At 38.9% G+C, this 23,078-nt stretch overlaps 1 protein-coding gene across 2 annotated transcripts in view; it reads left to right on the forward strand.

Annotated features, from left to right (window-relative positions):
- Positions 1 to 23,078, forward strand: part of ARID5B (AT-rich interaction domain 5B) — a 273,311-nt gene that overhangs the window by 244,476 nt on the left and 5,757 nt on the right. For both annotated transcript variants that reach the window (XM_088450475.1, XM_088450476.1), the window contains one exon: positions 18,375 to 18,570. In XM_088450475.1, the coding sequence (XP_088306601.1) occupies positions 18,375 to 18,570 (196 nt within the window). The remainder of the gene's footprint in view (positions 1 to 18,374; positions 18,571 to 23,078) is intronic.

Genomic DNA, 23,078 nt, shown 5'->3' on the forward strand with positions numbered 1-23,078 from the left:
GTGCTATCTATTAGTTTGTATCACTATTTCGATGTAATATTTACAAGATTACCACACTGTTATTTAACATAATCAACATAACTTTCTGTCCAAGGATATTAAAGTGGATTAGTTGCCTAGATACAATAATCCCATTGGTATGCTGACCCAGTATTGCTGTGATGCAGTTTATGACATCACTTTGTGGCAGATGCAGGTTCCATGCGACGTGACGGACATTCCCGGCTGTTATGATGGGAAACTATTGCTGGTTTTTATTTACTTCTATGGGGCACCAACAAAAAACAAGCAGTGTACTCCTGCTTTACTATCCCTCTGAGTATGAATGAATATTATATCAACCTACAAAACTGCTGCCTCCTGCAGCAGAGGATACACTCTACCCCTCTTCCCTGAAATGTGGTGAAAATATTTCGGTCTAGATTCATTACTTTTGACACAAGGTTTATTTTTATTATATTTTTGTGTCCTCGGGGCTTCGCATGTAACATTGAGTAACTGTACTCTCATGCATACCACTGCACATGTTTACAGTCATAGGAGTAACAGATGCTACAACAAAGGGATTATTGAAAATATGTGAGTAAGAGAAAAAAAACGGAGATGACAAAAGAATGCAATTCATTTGTAATACCATCTTGACTTTCATTCAAGACACAAGATCATTTCTGTACTGGATTGTAAAGTTTCTTCCTTTAACAAGTTAGATGTATGTAGTGAATTTCATGGAGACGAACGTTTGATACATTAATGTATAAAAGATTATCCGATGAAGGTTATTCTTGCCTAACCCACTATGATACTGATTACATACCAACTTGCAGGGTATAGAGAATGAATGCAATGGTGCTCTGACCCCAAAAAATAGAATACTGTACAAATGTTGTTTTTTTTCCACCATTGTCCAGGGATATCTGTTTGTACAGTGCGGTGGAACATGTTGATACTTATAAAACGGAAGAAGCATTGTATGATATAATGGAGCGTGATGTGTGAATTATTCTGCTATAAATATTTATTTATGAGTGAAGCTGCCGTGTTTGTTCAACAGCTGAGAACAAATTACTGATTAGTCATAAACTAGAATAAAGCAGAGACCCCCAGCAGTTACATTATAACATTACTGTTGAAAAATAAAACCATGCTTGCCTGGTATTACCATGTCCTAACATTTGAATAATGCATCACAGACATTTGTTTTATTCTGCCCGACTAGCAATTGACTTATTGTTATTCTTCACTGTAATGTCCACTTAATGTGGTGCCAACATATTCTATAATGTTTTACAAAACATAGCGATACAATCTGAATTATACACCCTGCTTTCAATGTACATACATTAGTAGGCAAATGGGTGTGAACCTTTTATTGTGTATAGTAAGATATTCTGCTATTACATGTTTACCATGCAGACATTCTCTTGGTAGAATTGTTTTAGCCTTTGCTCAGATCTGGCATGTTATTGTATGATCACACAGGTTGTGGCATGTACAGTCATCCAATAACATGTTTTAGTTGTACATTTTTGCAATTTTTTACATTGTATTTATTTAAGATTATTTACATACAACAATGAAGTGTACATATAAATACATGAATGCCAAAACAGTCAGTACTAAAGCAACATCTCTGGGCAACATCTTTACTTCTTAAAACTCTCATTTTAGTAAATTTACCCCTAAGATCTAGACTAGAGGGAGCAATGAGACACTAGAAATGGTCATGTGACTTATTGAACACAAACACTTCTATATTGTCTAGGGCTGGATTGGTTATAGGTAATTAGTTTTTAAGTAGTTAATATCAGTATATTGATTAATTTTAATTAAACCTCCCAACTTGTAGGTGGGGAGAGTAAAAAAGGGGCCATAGCCACGCATCATATGGTTTACTTTTTACAAGTACAGTCTTGTTATTTAATAACTACACCTCATATATACATAGTGTTTGTATGTATGTATATATGTATATTCCTTTTGAATTGTCATTAGGATCTGTTGGGATGTGATTGTGACAGTTGTACCTGTATCTGGGTCAAGATAATGCAATCTATACTAAAAAAACATTATTACAGCTTATAATTAGGACACCGCTATTGGCGTTACCCTCTGGTGTTTTGCTTGTGTTAAAAACAAAACAGAGAGAAAATGCCAGTGAAACCCCATGTATAGTGCATTTGACATGCAGTTGTTGCTCATGTTAAGGAAGACATTTGGGCTTCCCCAATACCTGCTGTAAGTGAGGTTGAATTGAGCAGGCAGCATTTAGATAAACACAGCACTTCCGCAACTCTCCTGAACACAGTCAGCATCTCAAGTCATCCTCTAAATGATAGTCCCCTTGCTCAACATGCTATTTGTAGGAACAAATATGTTTTCCAGAGGTACAGTGCCTTGCAAAAGTATTCACACTCCTTGGCTTTTTACCTTTTTTGTTACATTACAACCTGTAATTTATTTAATTTTTTTTATCTGTATTTTATGTGATGGATCTGCACAAAATAGTATCATTTGGTGAAGTGAAATGAGAAAAATATATATAAAAAAGAATCTTTATAAATAAAATTCTGAAACTTGGCATGTGCATATGTAATCACCCCCTCTGCTATGAATACCCTCAAAAGTTCTGGTGCCACCAATTACCTTCAGAAGTCACATAATTAGTGAAATGAAGTCCATCTGTGTGAAATCTAAGTGTCACATGATCTGTCAGTATAAACACACCTTTTCTGAAAGGCCCAAGAGGCTGCAACACCACTAAGCAAGAGGCATCACACCATGAAGACCAAGGAGCTCTGCAAACAAGTCAGGGACAAAGTTGTTGAGAAGTACAATTCTGGGTTGGGTTATAAAAAAATATCCAAATCTTTGATGATCCCCCAGAGCACCATCAAATCCATCATCATAAAAGAACATGGTACCACAGCAAACCTGCCAAGAGAGGGCCGCCCACCAAAACTCACAGACCGGTCAAGGATGGCATTAATCAGAGAGGCAGCACAGTAACCCTGAAGGAGCTACAGAATTCCACAGCAGAGACTGGTGTATCTGTGCATGTGACCACAATAAGCCGTACACGCCATAGAGCTGGGCTTTATGGAAGAGTGGCCAGAAAAGAGCCATTACTTAGTGATAAAAATAAGAAGACACGATTTGAGTTTGCAAAAAAGCATGTGGGCGACTCTCCAAATGTATGGAGGAAGGTGCTCTGGTCAGAAGAGACTAAAATTGAACTTTTCAGCCACCAAGGAAAACGCTATGTCTGGCACAAAGCCAACACATCCCAGCACCCCAAGAATACCATCCCCACAGTGAAACATGGTGGTGGCAGAATCATGCTGTGGTGTGTTTTTCAGCAGCAGGGACTGGGAAACTGATTCGAGTCGAGGGAAAGATGGATGGTGCTAAATACAGGGATATTCTTGAGCAAAACCTGGTTCAGTCTGCCTGTGATTTGAGACTGGGACGGAGGTTCATCTTCCAGCAGGACAATGACCTGAAGCATACTGCTAAAGCAGCACTCGAGTGGTTTAAGGGGAAGCCTTTAAATGTGTTGGAATGGCCTAGTCAAAGCCCAGATCTCAATCCAATTGAGAATCTGTGGTCAGACTTGAAGATTGCTGTTCACAAGCGGAAACCATCCAACATGAAGGAGCTGGAGCAGTTTTGCCTTGAGGAATGGGCAAAAATCCCAGGGGCAAGATGTGGCAAGCTCATAGAGACTTATCCAAAGCGACTTGCAGCTGGAATTGGCTCAAACAAAGGTGGCTCGTCAAAGTACTGACTTTAGGGGGGTGAATAGTTATGCACACTGAAGTTTTCTGTTATGTTGTCCTAAATGTTGTTTGATTCACAATATTAAAAAAAAAATCACAACTTCACAGTTGTAGGCATGTTCTGTGAATGAAATGATGCACACCTTCAAACAATCCATTTTAATTACAGGTTGTGAGGCAACAAAACACAAAAAATGCAAATGGAGGGTGAATACTTTTGCAAGGCACTGTAGGTATGCACTAGCGCTGCAGCTCTTGAAGAACTACAGGTTCCAGCATGGGAACAGGGGGGAGTGCTATGCGTTTTATTGGGTAATTGCTTCCATTCTGAATTTCAGAATGTGTTGAAAAGTCAAATACAGTGAAATAATGTTTTATCTGATGGGCTTAAAGGATGTCTCTGTGAATCATTTGGTAACGGTTACTACATGAAAGCGTTGTATACAGAAAAGTGACCTCCAAATGACTTCTATTAAATGATTATTAAAGGACTTACTTCTGAAGAGCCCTGCCCAACTGTTTCCCAATTGTTTTGCACTCCAAAAATAAAAACACAAAAGAAGAAATGTTCTCCAAAAACCTGTTCAGCAAGTTACACAGAGAAATGAAAGGTGCAAACAATCAATATATTGTGTGGTGATTTCTCCCTGAGGGATACAGTGAGAATCAGTAGCTCACTTTTTTATGTCACTAATTTCATGAGCAGGTCTATGATGCATTAATCATGCAGATTAATGAGGAGTAATAATAACTTCTATAGAGCTTTTCTCCAATAGAACACAAGGCACTTGACGAAATACCCACCAAGTGACATATGTTCTCTACTACTTCAGAAAGATTCAATTTATTTTGCAAATTACCTATTATAATCTGCAGATGTCTACTCTTGTCCTTTTGTCCATGGCTTAGACACTAGTAGACACCTCTTTGAGGTCCACCACTGTTCTCGGAACACTCTCACAGAAGTACATGCACTTTCTTTACAGAGGAGTAGGATACTGACTTCCTGTAGGACAGAAGGTTAATAGTGACTGTGGTCTGGTTGAACAGCGATTGCAGCCATCTGGTCAGATGCTAGGGTCATGGGGTTCTGGTGTAGATTTAGCCAGAGGCAGCCCATGCCATATCAAAATTTGGGGGAGGCCCAGTGATGCCAATGCCCATGCTTGTTACTCTTTAAAATGCACTTTCCCAGGCACATGCTCTTAGAAGGTTAGCCCGGCATTGCTGGGGATCCACTTTACCTATAGGCCCCACAGTGGCCACGCCACTTGCATTTTAGTAGGTCCACCACTGGGTTTTGACCTCTTTACCTACAGGCCCCACAGTGGCCTCGCCACTGGGCTTTGACCACCAACACTGAAATCTCCTGCGATCGCCTAACAATGAGTTACCAGGTATAGCGGGAGTAGACCACTTTCACCAAAGCTTATGGTTGGCGCCATCTGAAGGGGAAGTGTGTCCACTGCAGGGAATATTTTAAATAATGAAATTGCAACAATAATGCTTGTAGGTTACACAATGTACTACATTCCATTAAGTGAAGTATTTCTCATCATGTGTACTTTTATTGTTAATTATGCCTCTGCCAGTGATAGGGCAGAATAGCAAGCAGGCGTCTGTCATGGAGAAACAGCATACTTTATATACCATCCATTCAAACTCCCAGCTAACCTAAACAGTAAACAATCCATACAATTTCTAGTTCAACCTTTTGCCCGCAATGTAAAGAAGACCAAGTAAGAAATGTCGCACTGAGTACCGCTACTGTGAATGAAATTTATGTACAGCAAATATTTCTGAATAAAACAATTGTCCCAGTAATACAATGTTAGATTTTTTACAAGCCTATTGACCACAGTAAGTGTTTTGACAGCTCTCAATCATACTGATAACGGAAAGATATAAAGGTCATTTAAGCAGACACTGCATACACTGAAATATTTAAAGGAAGTCTAAATGTACTGTACACAGGGTATTTCTCCTTTAACTGTAAAAATAATACTGTTACTGATTAAAATAAATATTGTGCATAAGAGTTTTGAAGGACACATGTGATCTTGTCATAAAATAAAAATTTCCTGAAAGTAACCTTTCTTAATACTGTGATTTTGATTGAGAAAGAAATCCGGTCCCTTGTGAATTTTACAATTTGCAAATGTAAAATTGTCCTCCTCCGTCTTTCCTAGACCCACTGGCAGGAGTCCAGACCACTTACTGTAATAGATGTATGACCTTTGCCGAAGCCGTGCATTGGATTTTCATAAATTCTGCTGGAAAACTAAAGCCTGTGTTCTCTCCGCACCTTTGTTTAATTTCAGAGCAGTGTCTGAAATATGTTTCTATGTAGATGAATTGCGCTATGAGTCAGTGTAACTTCAGCAGGGAAAATACATTTCCCAAGTATTAATATGAAAACATAACTATTGATATGTGAAATGACTTGTCGAATTGTTAATTTGCTTTACTTTTATTGATTGAAATAGGTCTATGCTTCAAACAGACTCTCCACGAACAGAAACTGAATTAATTTAAGTAGCAGCTTTTGTAGCCAGAGGGGGGAAAAGTTAAACCACCCTACTGTTCAGGTTCTTTCTCACTCTCTAATGTTAACAGTTAATCTCATATTATTAAAGAAAATAAAAGGATATAACTGCTGTACCTGGGTAGATTATTCTCTTTATAACGTATGACTATAATCTGAATCTATGGGTTTGCCAATGTATAAGTCTTAATACTGGCTTTTGATACAAGCTTCAAAAATGACATTATCCTTTATGAAAAACTGATCACTTACTTTACAGAAGTTACAGAACCCATTAGCGCACATGGAGAACACCATATCAAGACCGGGTACTGATATATTTCAAAAAAACAAAAATGCAGGTCTCGACTTTAAAAACTACAGTATGAATTCAGCTGAACCCGTGATGGTTTACCAAAAAAGGGAGGATTGGATTAAGTAGATATCTGTGATATTTTGTCCTTAAATAGTTTTCTCTAAAAGTAGTAGAAGTTGCCATATTTTGGCAGTACCAAAACCAATGCAGCAACAGGCTGTTGTTTCAGTAGGAACGAGGGCATTATGAATATATCTCAGTGATGTCAGTTTCTTAATGACTTTATAGACTGTCTTCTCATTGATATTGGCATCCATTTTTGTAGTAAGCATAGACAGGTTCAGCCTTAAAGAGATCAGTAGTTTACATATAAGATGAATATGTCATGTTAAAATACATTCAACAAATTCATTATTTTGATGGCATTTTTTGCTTTGTGCATGAAGTATGTTGTGCCTGTAGATGTTACTGTAATTGTTAATCATTTATCATCAGAAGGCTTAACCTGTGGGTTGGGTCCCCAAGCAGAACATCAGAAGCTGTTTTTGTGGTACACTGACTGTCTAGATATTTTATTTATTTTATTTTATTTATTACCAGTTATTTATATAGCGCACACATATTCCGCAGCACTTTACAGAGAATATTTGGCCATTCACATCAGTCCCTGCCCCAGTGGAGCTTACACTCTATATTCCGTATCACACACACACACACATATACACACTAGGGGTAATTTTGCTAGGAGCCAATTAACCTACCAGTATATTTTTGGAGTTGAGATATGTATTCCAACTGGTAATGCCACTTTTGAGGTCCACATTTTAACACTGACACTTGGGGTCTCAGGACAATGGCACCCTGACTCTAAGGCAGGGTACACACCTAAAGATTTTCTGTTCAACCATCCAGCTAGTTGATTGGTTGGAATGAAAATCTGGTAACGTATGGGAGTAACTGATGATTAGCAATTTGCTCCTAAATGCCAGAAAACAGATGAAAATGGTCGTCAGACAAGTTTGTTAAATGTTTGATCTAAACAATTTGTTCAAACAACAGTTTTTGTCCATTTTCCAGCGTTTGGGAGCAAATTGCTGATTGTCATTTGCTTTCATACCTTGCCAGATTTTCATTCCAACCAATCAACTAGTTGGATGGTTGGACAGAAAATCTTTGTGTGCACCCAGCCTTAGGGCTCCAGGGACTGCTCATAGGTGCCAAGTAGCAGGCACTAGTATGAAAACTGATGTCTGCGTTATTACTTTGCCCTTGTTAATCAGTCTGTTTGACTAGTGGGCTGAGTTCTCATTAAGCTAAGGAATCATTATGGATTTTTGCTTATTAATCTTATCATTGATGTCACAAGATGGTAAATTCTCTTACAGACTTGATGAAACACTAGTTTCCGTATGTTTTAGTTATCGGGCCATTCATCATCAGGGGTCAGGTAGGACACCCTGATATTCATCATACTCCACAAACTGAAAGTTTTCGGAGTTTGCTTCAGAGAACAAGCGCCATCTTCAGACTGTGCTTGCTCTCGTAGCCCCGCTCCTTCCTATGGGAAAGAGTTATGGGGATGCAAAGAGGGATCCGAGCGGATCCCTCCGCCGCCTTCTCACCGACTCCCCAGCAGCTGTGTGAATGCGTGATCTTGGGTCACACATGCGTAGCCGGGATGATTGGAAGTAGGTAAGTAACGCAGTTACATCTGCAGCTGCAATACTAACAGAGGGGACAGCTGCTTCTCGGAGCAGCTGTCCCCTCACCAGAGCAATGATGAATTGCTCCGTTGTAATCTATCCCCCACTGCGAGTTCATTACTTCATCATCGGAGGCCGTATGAATAGGCCCCTTGATTACATGCATGCCAATTTCACGATCTAATAACATTGCAGTCATGCACTCTTCCATTTTAAGATGCTGTCTGATTTCAGGCCTGCAGCTCAGGGCAAGCTGGAACTTTTGATTGAGGAAACTGTACTTTAACTATTATATAACGCTTTAATTTACACTTTTCAGAATGCAAGGTATACATGTAAAATAACTGTAGAAGAACTAAAAGCATGATAAATGTGCAGTCTATATTCTTTTTAATCAAAATTAATCTCAGATGTTTTGAAAAAGATAACCTGAATATACCCTGGAAGGTTGGTATAGCCATGTGTAGATCATACTTGCTACTGCAGTGGCTGTAATTGTACTCTTGTTATTTATGACTTTCCAAAAGTTTTTTTTATTGCATAGAAATGCAACTTACCTCCCCCTCCCACACGCGCACATTAAAAAATTGCCTGTGCAGTATAATGGGTTACTATTGCAAATCCATTTACACTATGGCATAGTGGTTATGTTAGCATTGCTCTGCGTCCATAGGTTCAGGTCTGGTTTCTTCTCACAGTCCTAAAACATTACTGGTAGGTTATGTTGGCTTCTGACAAAAATGTACCCTAGTATATGTGTGTTTTTGCATGATAGGGAATTTAGACTGTAAGCTCCAATGGGGCAGGGACTGATGTGAATGACTAAATATTCTCTGAAAGCATTGCAGAATATCGCAACATATAACCATGGTATACAAATGATGATCTTTACAGTTCAGTAATGTTAGTTTTCAAAACTGCAAAAATAAGTGAGTCTGACAAATTCCGAACATAATTGAAAATATCCTCTCTCATAAGATTTAGGTGAGTTCAATAGGAAGCACCAACTGCAAGCATGTAAAAGTTTCTGAAGTGTTTGCATTATGAAATGATGGGGCAAATTCAATAAAGCACACTCAATAAAGCACACTCACAGAGGTAAAAGCAGAATCCGCCTACTGTAATTGGCTGATACATGCACAATGCGAGCTTAATTAAATCTACTCCTATGATTTGCTTGCTGCTTGGCAACTATATATCTTTGCTTCTGGTTTATACTGTATATTTACTTAGTCCTCCTGGGGGAGCGTAAGGGTTAGGGAACTCAAGGTTACCGGTGATGAGCACTGTTTGAAAATAAATGTACCCGTATTTTGCAATTTTGGGGACACTCTCAAGTCAGAAATAGAAATTTTGGTGGAGTCCAGGACATTTGGGCGATGTTCTCCGCTGACAGATGTCCCATTAATAAAAGCTAACCCTCCCCCCACGCGGTTACACACTAAACACCCGGCTTACCTTCGTGCGGTAAGCCGGGTGTCGGGATTTAGTAGTGGGGCTAATTATAGGCGTCAGGATTTCGACGCCCATCTTTAGTCCCATGTCGGGATGTGGCTGCCGGGATATCGGTAATAGGGTAGAGATGTGATATGTCCACACCCGAGTCACATGACTGTGCCCTGTGTAAATTGATTGTTGGGGACAGCTAACAGTTGGGGGGCATGATAATATGGTTATAGTAAAGAGGAGGAATTCTAACGAAGTATGAGGCTTGTTGTCCGGAATAAGGAGCAGTTATCACCATCACTGCAGATAGAGATCATAAAACATTCTACAAGTCTTTTCATTTAGACAACTTATCAGTCTACCAAAGTCACCTGGCTGCTTGTCAGCTCCGAAACTGTCATTAACCGTGGACACATTTGTCAGCAGCTTGGAACTTCCAACAGAGATTTTTATGAGGGCAAGATTCTCAGTATGAATGTCCTAATGTTCAATGCATCCAGCACTCTATTACTGTAATGACAGACTGCTGAGAAGACAAGTTGTTTTGTACTGATTACCTAATACATGAAACACTGACACACTATTTGCAAAGTTGCATAAATAGAAACTTTTCCTTTATCCCTTTTAGAACATTTCTTAGCATCGCTCAAGAGTGAAAATCTGCATCAAAACTATAGCAAATCAATCAGCGGTTTACTTTCATCTACCTTGTGTAGTAAGTGTCTGTTTGCTGCAGTTACAGTAGATTGTGCCAGTATCATCAGATCACCTATTCATTTTAAATGCCAATTGGCAAAGATTTCCTTATTCGCAATTCCATTTTTTTTTGCTCAAAATTGGGTTATAGATTTGTGATTTAAGAGTATAGCCTTGGTGGGTCAGCAACATGGCCTAATGGATGCCAACTGTGGGCATGATTTTGACATTGTATGCAAGTGCGAACGTAGGCGCATCTTGTGATCTTTAGCAGCTGACATAAGGAAATCAGAGCAGCTACAACCGGATCATGAGTCGGATGCTCAGTTGCTTCTCACTGATGGCTAATGGGCGTTACTGGATGGTAGGCAACGGGGTGTCTAGGCATGGGCATGTAGCCAGAGTTTCTACCTATTCCGAGTTGAGTGTATGGAGCCATTTTCAGCTGCTTCTTCTGCACCGAGCATGGGACTTCTAATTGCTGGAGGCATCAGGAATTTCAGCCACTTTGTATGCGAGTCAGGAATATTGGGAAGCACAGTCTTCATGCATGTACTTATCAAGACAATTGAGGGAGTGGTGCGTTGATGGGATTTATTGAATTGAGGCAAAACACTGCTAACCAGAGCTTTTCATTTCTGACATTATTTCACTGAATTATTTCCTGTTCCTGGAACAGGTAGCCTAACCCTAACCCTCTCCGTTAGTTCCTGAACCTAAGACCCCATCCTTCATGCCTAAACCTGACCCTCCCCCCTCAGTGCCTAAACCTAACCCCCCCAGTGGTGCCTGGCCAAATATGGTAGAAATGTTTTTTTTCTGGTATTTAGTGCACCTGTGTACCATCAGAAAACAAGCACCTTACTTGAGCCTATTCTGAATTTGTTTAACCACTTAACTGGCTAATATTTTTTCCAATAACCGTTGGTAGACACTGAGGGATGATCCAGAGGTGCAGAGGGATAGGTGTTTCTGAATGGTCGCATCAGATGCTACCACACCAGGCAAGTGATTAATAGTTCAGTGGGAAAGGGTATTGACTCGCACAAGTTACTTCTATTTTTCGATTTTCAAAATTAATCATAGCATTCAATTTAAACCACTTCGTCAGCGACCCAATCTTTTTTTTTTTAAACTAAAATAAAGTGACAAAGGGTGTTTTCACCCCCTTTCACTATTTTATTTTCACTGAAATGTATTAAAGGGCAAATGGAGTAGTTTTCATAAAAAAAAATACTCCAAGCCCTTTAATTCGCATTTCTTTTGGAGATGACGTTAAGCAGGCTTCCCCCCGGTTCCTGATAGCCTGCGTCACCGCATGTGCAGAGGCACTCTCACTGTATTTGTTTTGCGAAAAATATAGTGAGAATTGTGCGGTGAGGATTGGGCGCTGTCCCTGCTTGATACATTCTCGTGATAATTCGTAAATTCACAATGCAAATTTAATTGAAATTATAATATATATACACAGTATGTGTGTGTGTGTGTGTATATATATATATATATATATATATATATATATATATTTATTTTTTAAATGTGGATTGTAGTAAAGAGGGAACCTAGGCTTAGTACATATTCCTCTTAGTTTGTCACATACCTGAGAACAAAATGGCACACCACAGATGCTCTGCCAGTGCTGCAGAATGCTAAAATAATACATAAAATGACAACACAGCAAGATGGTATAATAAATAACACAGTCCAAATAGATTTGATTCTGCTCAATAAATTTAAAATGGGTCATATGATCCAGTGTTGCTATTTTATAGTTTTTTTTTTTTAGTCCTCTCAGTCTATCAAATAAGGGTACAGTATATTTACTAGTGCCACTAAACTGTTTTACCATCCTATTATTCATATATTGCTAAACATATGGGGAGAAAAGTCAGTTTACTTTGCAATGACCTCTGCTGATTCTTTAGTGTTGCAGCATCAAAATACCAGAAATCCATTAAGAATTGCTCTTAGAGCTACCAGAAAATGCTACCTCTCTCATAATCAAATGATAAGATCACATCCTTTGGGCATTTGTGTTGTACTATTACTAGGATGGCTGAAGAAATAAAAAAAACTTTTAGAGAAAATTGCAGAGACCTTTCTGAAATGTCTATTGTTCATAGCGTTATAGAATTCCTTGTACTCCCTCGAGCAGCACAGTAAATATGTATGTTTTGTATTAGTAATGGAAAAATATACTGTGTTAATCTGAGAAAACAGCAATGAATGTGGAGTATATGACATTTAAAGGCGAAATCCTACTTGATTAAAACATGCCTGTGAATGTGTATATACCCAGTATATTTATTTTTTTATAAACAAAGACTATTAATAGTTACGTTATTTAATTTTATTTTGCTATTGGCCACTTCTTATACTATTTCAAATGTTGTGCTAGTCTATGGCACACACGTTAGCATGCCCTGCCATAGTTTCGCTATTAGGCAATACTAAAACTGTGGCAGGGTATGCGGCGATGTGTAGTTCCATAGCAGCTGAAGGGCCGCATGTTAAATACCCCCGGTATTCGAATTGTCAAGAAATTAAAGGCAATGAGCTCATCACAAATAGCTGTGGATAACATTGCCTCTATTGGTAATTATAGGTACTGCACCCTAAAAACAATTTAAAGAACTAATTTCCTTCAGAGAGAGGTGCTGATAACTTTGTTTTGGGTGGCGTTATCCTTTGAAACAGGGGCTCTCAGCAGCAATTTTCAAGTTCCATCAACAGGTCATGTTTTCAGGATTTCTGTGTGTGGAAATATGCACCATAATAACTGGCCTTGCAAAATAGATGAATTCATCTGTGGAGGACTCAAGAAATCCTGAAAACCTAACCTGTTGGTGGTGCTTGTAGATTGGAGTTGTTTTAAAGGAAACTGTTTGGCTTGCAAGACACAGCACTGCCTGGAACACTGTGAAGTAATCTTGCTCAGTTTGGTTCCTAGGGATAATTTACCTTGTTATGCAGAGTTAGAGGTCTACTGTATGTACAAAGCCTTGGAGAGAGATAAAAGGGTCTATTTACCCTTGGATGGAGATAAAGTACCAGCCAATCAGCTCCTAACTGCCATATCAAAGGCTGTATTTGAAAAATGACAGGAGCTGGTTGGTTGGTACTTTATCAGAATTCACTTTATCTCCATCCAAAGTTTGGTAAATAAACCCTAAAGTACCAACCAATCAGCTCCTGTTATTTTTCAAACACAGCCTTTAAAGTGACAGGAGCTGATTGGTTGGTACTTTATCTCTCTCCAAGGCTTAGTACATAGACCCCTTAGGACTATGCGGCTCTTCCATTCTGTTACCTTCTGTACAAATGTTAGCTCTTCGTGGACTTGATTCAAAGACCATACAGTTTACTGCTGCAGCATTGTGTACAAAGCTTGATGTACAGTAGATCTAGAATATCGCAGTTACAGTTGTGATGTCACAGCAGGGCACATTTCTAACTGCTGGGAGTCTCAGAAGTCCCTTAAGAAGAATTCTTGGGATTGCCATTATAAAATACTTATGCAGATATTGTTTTTTTTTTTAATACTATAAATACAGAATGTTTGTTAAAAACCGTATTCTGTAATACCTCTGCATTAAACATACTGAATTTAAAAATGGAAGTCTTGTGTTTTCATACAGTTTTACCTTAGTCATGGCTCTCTTTAGATACAAGAAACATTTAATTCCACATTTCCAGCTTTTGGCTCTAGGCCTTTGACCAGCTGTGTGAAATGTATTTCTGCTGCTGTCTTGCTGCCAACTGCTGAGCTCAGTGAAAAAAAAAAAAGAAAGACAAAAAATCTCAAAATGAAAATGTTTTTATGCTTCATGAACTGTTCCGTGTTTGGTAGAATGTGGTAGAAGGACTCCTATTTGCAGGCAGCTAAATAATGGTGCAAAGGGACAGTTATCTCAATGAGAAATGACTATATGCGGCTGCACAATTCATAAATGTTTCATAATCTGAATGAGCTTACTTTCTGAATTGTAGCAGAGTGTGCTCAATACACATTACTGCAGGGTCAGTAACCGCTATCATTATTTAATATAGAGGAGTAGTTGAATATTTTCCTGATGAAATACATGCATGGAAATATTGAAAAGGAATTCCAGGAGATGAAAATGCACATTAAGTTGAGTTATCCTATTAAGCTGATAATGAGGATTGCACAATCCACTTGCATTACAATGGAATTTAAACATTTAGAAGGATGAACAGGGCGAAGTATATCCTTGCGTGATGCTATCATTTAGAAACCGTAATGAGCCCGAAAATGTTCTACTCAATATACCCAATGGTCATCATCCTGCAATGCATTTTGATTATAATGTACAGTAACTGAGCTATTTTGTTCCTAAAATATTTATTTTCAAACAGAGACAACAGATTATGGTTACAGATTTTTATTTTTGTTTTTCGTCTACAAGTACGTAACGCATGAAATAGAAGATCTCAATGACCAAAGGGTCTCCTGCCTGGGAGCAGTGACCTCTGCTCCTGTGGTCCTTCACTTCATCACCACAGCAGCTAATGCCATACAAAACATTATTAATAGTTGTTAGTCTCCAAAACATCACCAGCGTAGCTTAGATAGATTAGGTTCTATTACTTGGATGTAGTCAGTATTTTTAAGTGGTTGCCCTTTTATGTCATAATGGGGCTCAATCAGAGATGAAGAATAGATCTCAGAAGCTGTACATTTCTAAATAGGAGTTAGGTCATGTATCACCTATAGGTAGAAATAGAACATCTCCACCCCTGCACACTATTCTGAAAATCAGAATGCGGTGTAGCATTACTGAGTGATAACTGTTTTGAACAAAGCATCTGTCAAATGTGGTTGTACCATTGTCTTTGTAAACCAAGCATAGTAATACAAAATAAATACTCTACCACCACCCAAGTCCTGATTTTCCATCAGCTGTATAGGTTGTTCAAAACCAAACGGGAATAGTCACTGAAGATCGGAAATGTCCCCGGTGTCATTTTTTTCCAGAATTTTCTCAAAATACACAATTTTTACCTAATCCCTGTTAAGATCAAATCAGTTTAGCAATTTTCAGGTACGTGTACCTTGCACACTGAAATAATATAATCACGGTCGGCCACAGAGAAGGTTACAGAGATTACTGGTCCACGGTGGGCAAAGGAAAAAGGACTACATGTTTTTAGGAGGCAGTTATTGAAAGGGAATACTCAATGGCCACCAAATGACGTCCTAATACCTGTTACATGCATTCACCTCTGTTATTACAACGCATGCATCAGTCCTGTATTCACCCATACTTGAAATTGGTCCCTTAGATTACAATATTGCTATCCTTCTGCCACATTCTGAATCCCCCCCCACCTCTCTTTATTATGTAAACATTAACTGTAATATTACAGCAGGAGGCAGGTATTTGGCAGCCATATATTATTTTGGTAAGTCCTCATTGAGGGAACAGTTTACAGTTTCAGCAGCTGTAACATGTTTAAACTCAGTTTGTAATGGGATCTGAGGATGAATATTCCCCATGGGCTCCGTTCAGCTTCATTACTGGCTGACTGCCAATCCTTGGGCTTCAGAACATTATTCATGTTTTTTTTTTGCCCATACGATGTCAGAGCAATGCTGTAGATGAATTTTATTTCCAGCACACGGTATTCTAAGATCATATTTTGTCACATTTGTGGCGTTCCTATGGAGTACTGTCTTTACAAATCAAAACACTCTGAATTTAGCATTATTTTTGAAGCATTAAAGTGCTGTGCTATTCAACACTTACACTACGATTGAAAAAAAAAAAAAACAATTGTCTCTCCGAGTAAAATCAAACTTCCATAGAAAACTGCTATATGTAAACAAACATAGGGTTCCACTAAATTAATCTGTCTTTAAAATAACAAAATATTCTCTGTAATAGTCCCCATATTTTGAAGTTGCTGAGTTGTGCAATAATCCGACAGGGACTCATTAATCACGCCCAATGCATTTGGAGGAAGGGTAGAGAAAAAAAAAAGTTCATCATTGAAGTTGAAACCAAGATTGTAATATAATCCATCTCTTCTAATTATAACACGGTTAAGTTCTCCTTTTAAGTTCAAAGCTAAGCTATGACTGGAAAACAGATTATTAAAAAGTACATTGTTTGATGTTTCTTTTTTTGTTGTACAGAAATTGGAGGTGCTTTTGTCCTGAAAAAAAAAATAATAATTGTGATTTAAAAGTTTTAATGTTTGAAATTGCTCATGTTTGGGCGCAAGAGACCATGGGATATATTTACCTAAGTGTGGCTTTTTAGAAGTGGAGATGTTGCCCATAGCAACCAATCAGATTCTAATTATCATTTGTCTAGTACCTTCTAGAAGATAATAGCTAGAACCTGATTAGTTGCTACAGGCAACACCTCTACTTCTATAAACCCGCACTTTAGTTAATATGCCCCATGTCTCTTGTCAGACATAACAGTTTTTGTTTTTATGGATTAGAAAAGTAATGATAAATAATTCTACATAGGTTTCAAAACATGTATCTGCCTAATATTATTTGGTTAAGGAGTGCCACCAAGTAGTGTTTTTAAAATCACACTAAGTTTATTATTTTCTAATGGTGCTGTTATAAACTATGGTTTTCAGGGGATTTTACAAAAGATTTTTTATTTTTCTTTGTTTTAAAGCCAGGTATTAACTTTTTATTAAATAAAATTCTAATTTAAATCCCATGACATAACCATCACAAACCAACAGTTTGTTATAGGCGTTATTTATCTAAGTAAATAAACTACAGAGAGGTTTAATCAATAATGCATATTTTACCATCCACAAAATATGTTAATGGCAACATAGGCTCCAAAAGTATAATTATTTTGTAAGCTTACGAGCAGGGCCCTCGAACCTCTCTGACTCTTATTACCCAGTCTTTTGTTATTACTGTTCTGTTACCAATTGTAAAGTACAAAGAAATATGCTGGGGATATATAGATAAATGTTAATTAATAAATAAATGTTTATGAAATACTGTAGTTAATTTAAATTACCCCAATGTGTATGTATAGTAAGTGCTAGGTTCTGGCTTTATGAGCTTACACTCTAACTGGCCATTACGATAGAGACACCCTCATTAATTTCTTCTTGCATCTTGTCAGCTTGCAAGCATTGATCAGTATAGAAACCAGGTTTAAGATGTCTTAACCACTGCTATGCCATGTGAATAGCCTCGGGCACACAAGCTGCGTAAGCACCCAAGCACCTATAGTAGCAGCTAATTGAATTCCCCCATTGTGCTGATATATACATAACTTTGGGGGAGATTTAATAAAGCTTGGAAAGAGATAAAATTGGAGATAAATAGCACCAACCAATCAGCTCCTAACTGTCACTTTACGGGCTGTGTTTGAAAAAAGACAGTTAGGAGCTGATTGGTTGGTGCTATTTATCTCCAATTTTATCTCTCTCCAAGCTTTATTAAATCTCCCCATTTGTATGGTATTGAACTTCACCTTACCTATCATGGTGACTACATTCAACTTACATAAGGAAAAGAGAAAATATGAGCTGCACTATAGTACACACAGTGTAGGCATCTGCACCACCAATGCTATGTTACTGTTCACAAAAGGTGCTGGTTCTTGGCGAATTGATAGGATCTATGCACATGACTATTGGATCATCCCACAGATCCGCAGCCTCTGCTATGCTTCATGGGAATGTAAAAAAACAATTCTTGCCGAGAAAATATTTGGTCTTTTGAATGTGGTTCTCAAAAGACAATTATGACACAGATAATATTGCTTTCTTTATGCATAGAAAAGCTGACAAATAAATCCCACGAAATGACATCAGGATGTGAAAGTATTTTAAAGTGCGTGTTCAATTACCCTGGAAAATGCATTTGAAATTGAGCAACTGATTTGTTTTTCTTAACCGTTTAGATTAATCCTGCCCTATGAAAGGTTTATCAAAGGAGAGGAGGACAAACCGCTACCTCCAGTGAAGCCACGGAAACCAGATACCAATTCCCCAGAGGTGGAGATAAAGACAAAACTGTGCAGTACGAAGCGCCCTAAGCATGAAGGCCAGAAGGCGAGGAAAGAGAAGGATGGATTGGTAAAGGCTGAGGATACCGAGGTAACTTGTGATTTCTTCAAGACCTATTTCATTAAATAACTTTATAATATGATTGTTGAAGTGGACATTTCGCCATGCATTAATCTGATTCTAGAGTATACCAAACTTCATTAATATACGTATTATTCTTTTTATTTGACATTATATATTCATATCCATGTATCTTCTGGTCTCTTTATAAATGAATCCTGCATCAATTGCTCCACCACTGTACTTTGGGGGAGATTAAAATCAAATTTCCTAAAATCCTTGGAAGTTGTATAAAATGTTGATTTTTGCATGAACACAGAAAAGGAACTACGAGTATAGATGCCACCAAAGCTTCCAACATTCCCAATTGGGAAAATTAGCAGGCTGCACCATTGTCTTCCCAAACACTGTCCGTTATTTCCCTATTCTAAGGGCACAACTGTGAAAAAGTCAACAATAGAATATAATATTATTTGAATATACACTCAAACACAAAACCTCAGTAATCAATGGGCATAGCTAATTGCATGTAATTCACTCAGATTTTCCAATGCAAAATAAATTCCCATTTTCACTGGAATTCTGTTACAGTTCTGTTTGTGGGTCATGAAATGATTCTATGCTTGGGACTGCTGAGTTTTTTATTTTTAATTTATAATGTGTTCAATAGAAAATGCAATAAAATAGATTATAAGAATCATTGCTGTGGAATTACTTTTAACATAGATCTGTAGTATTTTAAGTAGCGTAACACTCAAACTTTAAGAGACAATCAGGATTATTGTTTTATTGGAATTCATTTTTCTCTAGTCATTATGTTTAACAGAAAATGACATTTCATGGTATGGTGTTTGTGTGCTACATAATGTACATTTATGAATAATAGCATTACAGTTTAACAGTGCACAGCAAAATACTCTTCATACATTGTCAATGAAGAATACAGGTTAGAAAGGGTAATGCAATTTTGTACAGGAAAACAATGTGCATTGAATTTAGTTTTGTGTTCATAGAAAGGTGAAGAAACGTTTGAAATTGTGCAACCTATTGTGGACTTATTATCGGACATAATTATTAGCTGTGTATGCTCACATAGTGAGATTGTGTAGGCTGTACTGGCTGTTCAGTGTACATGACATATAAATGAAGACCAGTAATACAAATTAATGTTTATGTACAATTACATAGGATTTTTAAATAGACAAATTAATTTGCTTTTTTATTGTCTATTCTTACTGTAGTATACTACACTATTGTTGCGGTCTGGAGAGATATTGCTCATTTATTAGACGACCTACAGTGCATCATATAATAGTACATATAATTTTTGAAAAAGCCCCCTCCCCCCTGTAATGAATTGTGTACCAAAATTGCATTTTACAAAACATGGTACCAAATTGTATTAAGAGTCATTCTTTGATCTGGTTTATTATTATATTATCATTTATTTTATAGCGCCACCAATTAGGCAGTGCTGTACAGATAATATTTGTCATTCACACCAGTCTCCGACATGTGCACACACACCCCATACTTTGAGTGTTTCCTCTGTAGGAGTTGCCCGGAGAGGAGATGCAGGTGGATGGCATTGGGGGCGGAGCCAGATGATACGTGTCATTAAGCCCCACCCCTCGAGTTTAAATACCATGAATCCGGCATATTTCACTAAGGGGGCAGGGCCAAATGACGCGATTCTCATAGAATTAAGTCTTTAGGTCCCAACCCCTTCTCACGGACACGCCAATCTGCAAGAAAATGTTCCCCATTCTTCCCACTTCACTAAGAAGGGGGTAGAATGCGGGAGAACTACTTTCCCAGGGGTGCAGGGAGGTTACAAGGTCGGTAGTGCGGAGGGGGTAAGGGGTGGCATGAGGCCCGGTGGCTAGACTCCGTGATTACAGACATTGTGAAGTGGGGGGTGGAGCCATGATGCCGCGATTCAATGCGAATTGTATCATCTGCCTGTACCGCCGACTTCACTTGGGAAGTGGGCTACTTCAGCCAGTGGGCTCCAGCCTCTGGGAGAATTGCCCAGTTTTCCAGGTGGCTGGGAGCACTACCCGATTTTCGGCAGCCTCCCTGCCAGGAGGGTGTGCAAGTGTGACACACACCCACAGAAACATATACATATTCCACAAAAATCAGACACTGATCAAAAATCAAACTCATGACCTGAGTGCTCTAAGACAGCAACGCTAACCACTGTGACATTGTGCCCTTGTTAATGAGATCTGTGTATGCTGATCAGACTTACATTGCTACTGTGTAAAGTCGGGACCAGGTCACACAGTTAGCCACCACCAAAAACAAAAAGGATAAAAAAAAAACGAGATCAGTAATCTATAATATTGCAACCTATAGGAAACCGGCAAAACTATTACTAACAAGATAGGAGTTATTTTTATTGTTTATCTTTGGAGTTACAGATGTGTCCTCATAAACTATTCACTATATCCCTTCTCAATGCGCCAGGTCCTGTGCAACTCTGCCTGCGCTGAGCATCTTCTTTCGTGTCTTTTTCACTCTAATGTGGCCATGACCCAATCGGATGCGACAAAACTGCTTCACGATACTGCACTGATTAATTTGATATTCAACACTTGTATATCTGGGTGTGACTGAGACTGAATCTGTATACGAAGTTCTACGATGCAGAGGCTGCGGCTTTCTTTCTCCTCAGGTTCCGTTGTGCTTCATATACAGATTCAGACTCCGTCGCTTACAGATACAGTATACAAGTATCACATATCAATTTAATCACTGCAGTCACGTGAAGATGTTTTGTAACATCTGATTACGACTAAGTCACACATTCAAGCTAAACAGATGCTCAGCGCAAGCACTTGACTTGGCGAGCCTAGAAGGGATATATAGCACGGCTGCAGCAATAGTGTTTGAGGACACATCTGTACCTCCAAAGATGAACAATAAAAATAACTCTTGTGAAGCAGTTTTGTCACATCTGATTGCGACCAACATGTACATTCAAGTGAAAAAGACGCTACACCACTCATCATGGCATATCTGCGCTAGGAATCTCTCGCAGAATGGCGTATTGGGGCTAGGTGTGTGGGGCCACATCAGAAACGTTATGTGATCGTAATACTGACATTTGGGATGCCAACTGTTAGGATGCTGGTGCTGGAATGCCGCATCCCAACCGCTGGCATCCCGACGGTAAGTACTGTGGTTAGGGGGAGGGTTAGGCACTAGGGGGAGGGTTAGGGTTAGGCACTAGGGGGAGGGTTAGGTTTAGGGTGCGGGGAGGGGGAAGTTAGGTTTAGGCCCTGGGGGGGTTAGATTTAGGCAGCATGGAGGTTTAGGGGTAGGGAGAGGGTTAGGATACTAACCGACAGGTGTCTGTATCCTATCCCTGTCGGGATGTCGGCATCTGGATTCTGACCGCCGAGATCCCGAGTGCTGGCATCCCGTACCCATCCCTCAGAAAGATAGTGATTATAATATTAAAAATATTTTGTTTTATTGTCACTTGGGCATACTGTCATTGGGCACCAAAATACAGTCAAACATATGGTTCCTCATTTGTATTAAAATGGGCCTTAGCAGATATTATAGATAAGTGCTGCAGACCACCGGCACAACAGTTCCCACAGAATTATTTGGGGCTGTGATGTGTCCATATGCATCAAGCTCTGAAAAGCAAAACTTTCCAAAGCTTGTGCCTAATGGTGTTGCCTATAGAAGCCCCAAGGAACCCTACCTTTTCCCCTGCTCCTTGAATTGCACATGTGCAATAGGACTCCCGGGTCATAAACAGAGCCATAACTAGACTTTTTGGTGCCCTGTGCCAGAGAGAGCATTGGTGCCCCCCCCCCCCAGTTTTTAAATAGGGACATAACATAGTGCACCTGAAAAAGGGCATGGCTTCATGGGGGAGGGCCAGGGAAGAGATAGGGGAGACCAGGAGCTGCTGGGGATAAAAGAAGCGGAAGCTACAAGTGAGAATGATAATAAACAGGAAAATTCACAGGCCCAAACAGCGCCCCCTGCCCTGTGCCATGGCACTGGTCGCACTATCCTAGTAGCAGCCCATAAACCCTTAAGTCTTCTCATTGAAAGGGACAGCTCTTAATGTAAGAGCTGTCCCGGGCATAAGTAATCATGCATATGGCATTAATAAATGCATTTATGCATGTGATAAGGGGCAGGATCTATATATGCAATACATGATAAATCCCGCCCATTGTGAGGTCACTGAACAGAGTTATACCTATTAGAAAGGAGGAATATTATATGCATGTTTGTGACTAGTCGTCATCACTGAGAGAATCGCAAAGTGTTTGTCCTGCACATAGGATGTTTTCTTATCACAGGTGCACAATTAGTTTGTAGAACACTCAATACAGATGTAAGCGATAAAGTCACAAGTGCATGCATTCTTTCCTCTGAAGTCTGTATGTGCTTAAAAGTCAGTTTTAACTAGACTACTCAGTTCTGAAAGAAACATGGAGGATTTATTGCTGATGTATAGTAAATAGTGACAACTGGGAGCATCTGGGATAAACAGTCTCAGGTTA

This window comes from Taudactylus pleione, unplaced genomic scaffold (genome assembly GCF_031769625.1).
Source record: "Taudactylus pleione unplaced genomic scaffold, aTauple2 ptg000518l, whole genome shotgun sequence".
Lineage (NCBI taxonomy): Eukaryota > Metazoa > Chordata > Amphibia > Anura > Myobatrachidae > Taudactylus > Taudactylus pleione.